Source organism: Mobula hypostoma, chromosome 13 (genome assembly GCF_963921235.1).
Source record: "Mobula hypostoma chromosome 13, sMobHyp1.1, whole genome shotgun sequence".
Lineage (NCBI taxonomy): Eukaryota > Metazoa > Chordata > Chondrichthyes > Myliobatiformes > Myliobatidae > Mobula > Mobula hypostoma.
The window spans coordinates 38,433,112-38,443,725 of record NC_086109.1 but is presented as its reverse complement, the minus strand read 5'-3'; the positions used below and the strand labels follow the sequence as shown (position 1 = coordinate 38,443,725).

General features: G+C 38.5%; 1 protein-coding gene across 1 annotated transcript in view; it reads right to left on the bottom strand.

Moving 5' to 3' along the window:
- Positions 1–3,453: 3,453 nt before the first annotated feature.
- LOC134355942 (immunoglobulin-like and fibronectin type III domain-containing protein 1) overlaps positions 3,454–10,614 on the bottom strand; it is an 88,077-nt gene continuing 80,916 nt past the window's right edge. Inside the window, exons 22-24 of the mRNA XM_063066484.1 lie at positions 9,118–9,417; positions 5,820–6,146; positions 3,454–4,317 (exon numbers count right to left, since the gene is read on the bottom strand). Of these exons, the coding sequence (XP_062922554.1) occupies positions 4,313–4,317; positions 5,820–6,146; positions 9,118–9,417 (632 nt within the window). The 3' untranslated portion in view covers positions 3,454–4,312. The remainder of the gene's footprint in view (positions 4,318–5,819; positions 6,147–9,117; positions 9,418–10,614) is intronic.

The following is a 10,614-nucleotide window of genomic DNA, read 5'->3' as shown; positions in this document are numbered from 1 at the left end:
CAGCTGTATAATGCAATACATTTTAAAAATGTAAGTATATGTATATTAAATAGTTTTTAAAATAAGCAGTGCAAAAACAGAAATAAATTTAAAAAGTAGTGAGGTAGTGTCCATGGATTCAATGTCCATTTAGGAATCGGATGGCAGAGGGGAAGAAGCTGTTCCTGCATCGCTGAGTGTGTGCCTTCAGGCTTCTGTATCTCCTACCTGATGGTAGTAATAAGAAGAGAGCCCGGCCAGGGCGGTGGGGTCCTTAATGATGGGCGCTGCTCCTTGGAGATGTCTTGGATACTACGGAGGTGAGGAGCTATATGGTGGAGCTGACTAATTTTACAACTTTCTTCAATCTTGTGCAGTAGCTCTTCCCCCCGCCCCTTCCGCCCCCATACCAGACGGTGGTGCATCCGTTTAGAATGCTCCCCACCACACATGGTACATCTGTAGAAGTTTTCAAGTGTTTTAAGTGACAAACCAAATCTCCTAATAAGGTATAGTCCTTCTTTATAGCTGCATGGATATGTTGCGCCCAGCTTAGGTCTTCAGGGCCATTGACACCCAGGAACTTGAAATTGCTTTCTCTCACCCCTGTGAGGATTGGTTTGTGTGGCTGTGCTTAGTGAAAAGGCGAGAAATTGGTATATAGAGTATAATGTAGCAAAATGTGAGTTTGTCCACTATGGAAGGTAAAATAATAAAGCAAATAATTATTAAAATAATAGATCATCTGGTTGAGTGGTTTCACAAAATTATCCTTGCTCTCAGTTTTTTTTGTGGACTGCAGGAAGTGGAAGGGGGGAGAACACACTCCAGCACTCACCCAGGGGATAGCAGTGGAAAGGGTGTGCAGGTTCAAGGTCCTGGACAGCAACATCTCAGAGGACGTGCCCTCCACCCAGCGCATTGATGCAATCATGAAGAAAGCACACCAGTGGCTTGACTTTGTTAGGAGTCTGTTGCTACCTCCAGTTGAACTCTGTCTTCTTGTGTATTTTTCCCCTATCTGTCAGTCTATGGTTTTGTATTGCCATGTACTCATTTGTTTTCATGCCCCATGTGCTCCTGTTCCCGTTCCTGCTGTACTCTAGCCCCTGTATTACTAAGTACTCTGCCTCGCGCCTGTGAGTTGATATTCGGAACGACAGAGTTCAGATACGAATGCTGGAAAGGCTTGGGAAAATTCACTGACGCAATCTGGCAACAAACACGTGAAAACACAGGACTGAAATACACTGAGCAATAAACAGAGGGGCAGGTGATAGGTGGAGCACAATGAGACACAAGTGGCAGCAAAACAGGTAATAATGACCTGTCTGTTTTCCAATTCTGGTTTTTGTATTTCTCTGGATCTTTTGATCTTTGCCTGAACTTTAACACTGACTTTGGTTACACCTTGGGATTTGTTACTTAATTAATATCACTGTGTGCACAGTACTGGGTCTGTGATTGGATCCCTGCTCCAGCGCCCTGACAGAGTCTGAGGGGATTTGCTAGGCGATGAAAGACTCTACAGATGTATGGTGGAAAACATTCTGACTGGTTGCAGCCCTGGTATGGAGGCCTCAATGCACAAGATCGAAAGAGGCTGCAGACGATTGTAGACTCATGCAGTTCCAACATGGGCACAGACCTCCCCACCATTGAGGACATGTTCAAAATGCAGTGCCTTAAGTAGGTAAAGACCCTCACCATCCCTCTCTCATTGGTACCATCAGGATGGAGGTTCAGGTGTCTGAAGACTCACACTCAATATTTTCTGAACGCGTCTACCCTCCTCCATCAGATTTCTGAATGGTCCGCAAACCCATGAACACTAAATCGCCGTTTCTCTTTTGCACTTTTTACCAATTTGTTAATTGTAACTTGCTGTAATTTTTATGCCTTGCAATGCACTGCTGCCATAAAGCAACTCATTTCATGGTGTGTGTCAGCAATAATAAACCTGATTCTGAACACCTAAAGGTCTGTCCTGGGCCCAGCATATAAATAAAATAACAAAGAAGGCACGGCAGTAACTCTGCTTCCTTAGGAGTCTGAGGAGATTTGTTATGTCACCAGAGAGCACAGAAAAGAGAACATTACAACACAGTACAGGGCCTTTGACCCACAATATTGTGCTGACCTTTTAACCTGCTCTAACATTAATCTAACCCTTCCCTCCTACATAGATGATAGAAAAATGAAGTGCTGTGTGCCTATCTAAGAGTTTTTAAAATACCCTAACATATCTGCCTCTCCCTCGGCATACTCACACTCTCTATGTAGAAACTTACCTCCGACATCCCCTCTATATGTTCCTCCAATCATCTTAAAATTTTGGCCCTTACATTAACTATTTCCACCCTGGGAAAAAGACTCTAGCTATCTACTCAATCTATGCCTCTTATCATCTTATAAACCTCTATCACATCGCATCTCATCCTCTTTCACTTCAAAGGGAAAAACCCTAGCTTGCTCAACCTATCCTTATAAGATACGCTTTCTAGTCCAGAGTTCATTCTGATAAGTCTCCTCTGCACCCTCTCTAAAGCTTCCATATCCTTCTTATAATGAGGCAAATAGAACTGAACACAGTATTCCAAGTGTGGTCTGACCGGGATTTTTTAGAGCTGCAATGCTATCTTGTGGCTGTTGAACTCAAGCCCCTGACTAATGACAGCCAACACACCATGTGCCTTCTTAAAAACCCAATCAAATTACGTGGCATCATTGTGAAATCCATGGACATAGACCTCAAGATCTCTCCTCTCCTCCACACTGCCAGGAATCCTAACATTAACTCTGTATTCTGCCTTCAAATTAGACCTTTCAAAGTAAATTTTACTTCAGTTTTCCAGATTTAACTCAGCCTATCTGTGGGTCCTGCCAGTACCACATTGCAACCTATAACAACCCTTTGCACTACCTACAACTCCACCAAAACTCCACCAATTTTCATGTCATCTGCAGAATTGCTAACCCACACTTCCACTCCTCATATTAAAACAGCACATGTATGAAATATCAATGTAAACTAAAGAAACCTCAGTTCTGCACAGTGGCAAGTAAACCTTGCTGTTCTACCAGGTTTACATAACTCTACGCTGAACTGAGGCTGTGGCCTGCAACGAATGGGTTTCTGGATTGGCTGCAATGATGATTGGCTTCATGGCTGTGGACTCATTTTCATGAACTGCATTTCTGAATGTTATTTGCTTACTTTTATTGGTTGCAACACTTTTTTCCCTGTCCATTGGGTGTTTGGTGGTCTTTTTTAATGGGTTCTTTTGGGTTTCTTTGATTTGTGACTGCCTGTAAGGAGACAAATCTCAAGATTGTATATAGTATACAGACTTTAATAATAAATGTACTTTGAACTTTGAAAATAAACAGGTTATTTTGAATCATCTTTGCACAAAGCTACTTGTACTAGAGAGATGCAATACAAAATTAAAACATCGTGTGAGTCATGGACATCAACATTATAGTTTGAAATATTTTATTTATATGATTCAGCAAAGGGAATTAAGAACTTTAACAAGGCATTAGTAGAATTTAAATTTGTGTGTAAAATTACTAGAAATCATGATCACTCTAGCTAAATTTATGTTGGAACAATTTCCATGCCACAATAAATCAATTTAAAACATTAGGCTATAGTTTGAATATATTGTAACTACTTTGTAGATTTATATCTATATTTGTTATTTTCTCACAAGCAGGGATAAGTAGTGTAATATAGTCAAAAATCAGGAGCTACCTTCTTTTCATCCTTGTAACATAGTGAGATAAAGTGGCTAGTTCATGGTCAAAGATAAACAAATTTCTGGTCTTGTAATTTTATTAAATGCAAAAATCCTCACAACTTAATGCAGCACAATATCTTAAAGTGTTTTCAAGTGTAGATCTGCTTATATTTCTGGTTTGAAGTATAACAATAAAGCACGGAATTGGGAGTGCACAGCTTGAAGGAAACAGTAATTACCAAAAACAGAATTTATTTTTGCCATCTTAACACTACTGAAACTTAAATATTTTTATTGGAATATAGAAAAACTTTTGACAAAATAATCATGAGTCAAAAGTTGTCACAACCAAACAAGAAGTTTTGTAACTGCTTAAATGCACATTTTTGAATTCCTCCAGATCAGTTTATTAATTTTTTTTTGTTTTTGCTGATTTTTTAAATGCATTTTTTCAGATGAATCAATGAACAACTCACAATGCATCATACTGTTATGTAGCACTCAGAAATGGCATGTGGTAAAGTTGTGACCTAATGTTTTCTCCATCCAGTTTGGCATTTCAAAATTACCAAAGCTCTTGTAAAGTTGCTTCATTCTGTAAAACAAAGTGAAACAATATTTTTGTTGTGATTATATTGTTTCCATACATCAGAGATTTAAAATATTGTTCTAATAATATAACTTATATTGCTCGAAGAAATGGGCAACAAGAGTTGGTCACTGACTTCAGGTGCACATGCTCCTGTTTACATCATGCTAAATTTCAGAGAGTTAAGAACTTTAATTTCTTTGGAATGAACTTCACCAATAGCCCGTCCTGATCCAACCATGTTGATGCTAGGGCCAAGAAAGCTCACTTGCATCTCATCTTCCTCAGGAGACTAAAGAAATTTGGCATGCCCCCTTTTACTTGCACCATTTTTTATTAATGCACAATGGAAAGCATCCTATCTGGATGCAAAGCAGCTCTTTTTATGACTGCAGGAAACCGCAGAGAGTTGTGGACATATCTCAACACAGCACAAAGCAAGCCTCCCCTCCATGGACTTTGTCTACGTTTCTTGATGCCTTGTTAAAGCAACCAGCATAATCAAAGATCCCACCTAACCTGGACGTTCTCTCTTCTCCCCCCTCTCATAGGGCAGAAATGACAAAAGTCTGAATGCAATATAATCAGGCACAAGACAACTTCTGTCCTACTGTTACAAAACTATTGAATGGTATGATAAGGTGGACTCTAGGCCTCACAAACTACCTCAATATGACTTTGCACTTTGTTGCCGACCTGGACTGCTCTTTCTGTGTAACTACAACACTTCGTTCTGCACTCTGTTATTGCTTTCCCTTGTTCTACCTCAATGCACTGTTGTAATGAGTTGATCTGTATAAATAACATGCAAATTGAGTTTTCCATTGTACCTTCGATTCAGTACATGTGACAGTAATAAACAAAGTTAACAATTAAAACAAATTATTTGAGAAGGTTCTTAAAGGTGTACTAAAATAATGATACATTGTAAAGGTATCTGGTTGGCATTAAATTCGGTTTGGCCTAATGAAAAAATATCTATGTTGATAATTATGTCTGTGCTGAGTTAGACAGGGTTATATCCAGGAATACCTGAGTCTCTGGCCTTTCATATTGTACCCGTGGTTAATGGGTTAAATCTCAACTTCTCAAAAAATGAAATGGGTGCTAATTTGTCAGCATCTGATGCCTTATTGCCTTAAATTAATTATGTAATATGCCACTCTCTTCTGATGAACGAACTGCAGTGGTGAGCAAGGTTTCGAAACACTTTGATAAAAAGCAAAATTATGTAGTCAATAGAGCAATGTTGCAGAATATCAACTATTATAATTCTGGTTTACAGCTTTCATTTCTTGCCAAGTTGGATCACGTTGTTTGCAGCTAGCTTTCCACGACACAAAAGTTGAGTGATTAAGTTTATTTTATGTAACAAGACCTCACCTCATGGATTTACTTCAAAACATTGAATTTGTTTATTGCTCAGAATTCATTGAGGTGAACATTATCACATGAGCCAGCCACATTTCACACAGCTAAATAATAAAATGTGAAATCCCTGTCTTTACCTCTTATATTTAACCTGGTTAAGCAGGCAGCTCTTCCAGCCGTATTCTCCGCAAAGGCCATGTATACGCCAGATTGTTTTGGGCTTGCAGCAAAGATGCAAAGGGAACAAACTCCACAGACATTTGTTGACCAGAAGTTTGCGTTGTTTCTGATACTTATATTATCTTTCAACCAGGTCACGTTAGGTGGCGGGTACCCCTTAACCGCACAGCTCATGCAAACATCAGATCCGGAGGGCGCAGTGTGAGTCTTTAACTTCACCGTAAACTCAGGGGCACTTATATTGTTCACACCCTTGTAGTCGGGGAATTTCAAGGTAAATGAATCTGGAAAAAAGAAACATGATCATTAATCTCAACATTTTTGTACTTTGTCACAGCACAAAATAATCCATAGAGTCAAAGATCTATAAATTCTCATCGATGCAGTAATGCAAAATGTAGCATATAGCTGGGCTTTGATTTCCATTCCTCTTCTGATATTTGGTTCAATTGAAATCAATTAAATGTTTAGCTAGGGTTGAATGGGGTGAACTTTTCAGTATCGTGGGCATTAACATTTCAGAATGTTTACAACACAATGAACCCTTGCACAGTACTGCACTTCCTCCTATTCCACCCTCCTCCTTTAATTTCTTTCATTGCTTTACGTATGTAACCAGGTGACCGTTGAATATCCATTTTTTATTGTTAATGTGCACCTTGGTAATGCTAAAATAGCTGCCTGTGCCTTTAAGAGAAAAGGGTGACGTCATTTTGCATGGGTGGAATAGAACAAAGAGTTGCCATGTTCCAGAAAGGACGACGCTGGAATGTTTTTCCCAGGTTTGGTGAGGAAAGGTGAATAATATTGGATAATATCCTTGTAAATTTGTTTATACTTGTGTGTAAATCTAGAATATTAGTAATTTGATGTGTTTTACATGTGGATACTTTAGATTTTCGCGAGTCAGCGCAGGATTACATGATTGCGGAGTTCCTTAATTGGCCTACTAGGTTAGTCTTTTTGGTAATTCAACTACAAGGCAATATATTGTAAAAGTTTATTTGTCTTTCTTTATTGCCTCATGACCGAATGTGAATGTAACAGAGTAATGTGAATGTGTTAATCTCTGTTCACGTAGCGTGAGCGAGGAGGACTCGTTTCAAGGTCTAGCAGCCATTATGTGTTTGGAAGTTAAGCACGTGTGTTCCAAATGTAAGCATATCTCTTCGTTAAGATGAGATGTATTTATTCATGTTTTTTGATGTTGTGTTATGAGGTACAGGGTTGGTGGTATTCTAATGTTGTTTATATTTTTTTAGATTTGCCACTACTGTATTGGTTCTGTATATTTTATTATAGTTATTTTCATACTGCATACGTAACAAGGGTGTGGTCTGAAGTTAAACAGATTGTAATAGTGGGAACTGTTTTAATTTAATTTGTTGTTTTCATTTTGATACCCTCTTTCTGCAGTAAAACATCTAAAAGAGATAAAGGAATTTAAGGCTCGGAATAGTGTTTCTTGTCCTGCGTGTGTATTTTTCCCCCGGCTACAAAACATATTTTTAAAAAACTATAAATATTTAGCCAATTATTAAAAGTCGGAATTGACTTTGCAACTGCCACATCTTCAGGCAATGTATTCCTGCACATTGCAAGATCGTAACTTCTCATTGCTAAAAAGGAGATTTTCCTCATGCCATCCAAGACTTTTTACCAGTCACATCAAATCTGTATCCAATAGTCATTGATGCATGTCAGTGAGCACTGTTTTTCTCTGTTCAGATGATCTAAACTTGCCAATTTCACAATAAAACTCCTCTTGACCTACTTCCCAGGAGAACAAATACCAGATCCTCTGAAATGCACGATCTTTGAATTATTCTGGTAAATCTTCTTTTTCATTTTATCATATCACTTTGTATTTAATTATTTTTAAATGTGAAATGCTGTCAATTGTCTTGCAATGGAACAAAGGTAAATAAGCATTAGAGTTATAGAACACTGCAGCACAAAACCAGGCTCTTCGGCCCCTGCCAAACAATAAATCTGCCTACCCCCATTAACCTGCACCTGGACCATATCTTTCCATACCCCTCCCATACATTAAAATTTCTCTTAAATGTTGAAATTAAACCTACATCCACAACTTGAACTGGCAGGTCATTTCACATTCCCCTTAAACATTTCACTTTTACCCTTAACCCGTGACCTCATTCTAGTCTCACCCAACCTCAGTGGAAAAAGCCTGCTTGTGTTTATCCTATCATAATTTTGTATACCTCTTATCAAATCTCTCCTCATTCTTTTACACTCTACGAAATGAAGTCCTAACCTATTCAATCTTTCCTTATCACTCAGGTCCTCGAGTTCTGGCAATGTCCCTGTTGATATCTGTTTCAATCTTATTAACATCTTTCTTGGTAGGTAGGTGACCAACTGTACACAGTACTCCACACAATGGCCTCAACAACATCTTAAACAACTTAAACATAACAGCTCAACTCCTGTACTCAATACTTTGATTTATGCCAAAAGTTTTCTTTGCAATCCTACTGTGATGCCAGTTTCAATAAATTATGGATTTGTATTCCCAGATCTTTTATTCTATTGCACTCATCAGTGCCCAACCGTTCACTGTGTCAGACCTACCCTGGTTTGTATCCCTAAAGCGTAACACCTCACAACACTGTTGGGGTACTCACTGATGCAGTTTATTTTTATAAGCTTCAAAAAGGATTTTGTTTCCCTAATTGGCATAAATGGGACAAAATTCTGGGAAGGGGAAATATCACAGCGGTCTGGAGGGAAGTCTATATGTACCGGAGCATGCTTCAACCAGAGTAACAAACAACCTGAGATTTTGTGACTGCTGTAGAAATCCCGTCATTATTCTTGTGCAGATCTTCAGTTTGTAAGTTTTCATTTTTTATTTCTAATTCTTTCATGTCCAGAAATCCATCTTCAGTTTTTGATGTTTAAACATGATCTACAGCAGTAGCTGGGCGGTTTAGTCTGTAACTGAAATTTGGCTCCATTGAAGTCAATGGAACACATTTCAGAAGCAGCAAAGAATGTGGATCACTTTTACGGAACGGAAGATTAGCACTGCTGATTTAGAATGAATTCAAGGCATTCTATTCCGTATGTAATATGTTTGAGATTGTCATTATTATAAATGTAGAACAGTCCTTTCACTGATATGCTGAAAGTGCAGAACAATTATGTTAAAAATGTGGAATTTAAATCAGAGATCTGGTTTAAATGCTGCAACAAATAGCAAAACATAAAATGGTTGCAAAAATAACATACCTTTTTGCTTTGTAATGCCCCATGGCTCCACTGTGTCTGAAGGTTCACTATAACCCAAATCATTTTTTGCCAGAACCCTGAAGTGGTATTTACGGCCTGGAATCACATTTATGACTGTAAATTTATTGTTAAAGATGTTATCTCCAATGGTGTGCCACGTTTGTCGGCTTGAATCTCTTTTCTTGACAACATAATGCAGATGGTCATCAAGTGGTTCATCTCTGGAGGGTTCCCAAGAAACTGTCACTGTATTTAGGACATTTTCTTTAAGTGTCAACAGACCCGGAGGTTTGGGGATTGCTGCAGATTAATAACAGAGTTACAGGTGGACAAAAATAATTTCAGTGTTTTAATCATTTGTATCCAATAACATTCTTCATGCATGGTGCAGATAATTCATGATTACTCATACCTAACCCTCATGACTAACAGACACAAGAGGGTAAGGTGAGTCCCAGTCTATTCTTTAAATTCAGATGAGGTAGAATGATGCCATTACAAATTGGCATGCACTGTCCAAGAGTCTACAACCTAAAGGTTTTTTATTTATGAACAGTCATATTTATATCCACCTAACTGACTTGAAAAATTCCAGAATGTTTAAACAGAATTATTTTTCTGTTGTTAAATCACCGCTTGTGCTACATTGCAAGCAGTTCCCTGAAACAGGCCTTTCCATCAGGATGAAATAGCACTCATGAGAATTTCCACTAATTGCCCTCATTTGAAGGCCTTGAGAGAGGCTGTCAAATTCAGAGTGCAGTCATTTGAGATCTCAGAGCTCTACTGAAAGAATTTTTGGGGCTATTTTCTTATATAGTCATAGTCATAGTCACACTTTATTGACCCCGGGGGAAATTAGTTTTCGTTACAATTGCTCCATAAATAATAAATAATAATAGAACCATAAATAGTTAAATAGTAATATGTAAATTATGCCAGTAAATTATGAAATAAGTCCAGGACCAGCCTATCGGCACAGGGTGTCTGACCCTCCAAGGGAGGAGTTGTAAAGTTTGATGGCTACAGGCAGGAATGACTTCCTATGACGCTCTGTGTTGCATCTTGGTGGAATGAATCTCTGGCTGAATGTACTCCTGTGCCCGCCCAGTACATTATGTAGTGGATGGGAGATATTGACCAAGATGGCATGTAACTTAGATAGCATCCTCTTTTCAGACACCACCATCAGAGAGTCCAGTTCCATCCCCACAACATCACTGGCCTTACGAATGAGTTTGTTGATTCTGTTGGTGTCTGCTACCCTCAGCCTGCTGCCCCAGCACACAACAGCAAACATGATAGCACTGGCCACCACAGACTCGTATATGTTTATATTTGTCTCATATACCAAGATACAGTCAAAAGCTTGTCTTGAATACTATTTATATAGGTCAAATCATTACAGAGTGCTTTGAACTAGAATAAGGTAAATGAATAAAAATGCAGAATAAAGTGTAAAGCTATCGAAAAAGTGCAGTGCAGATAAATGAAAAA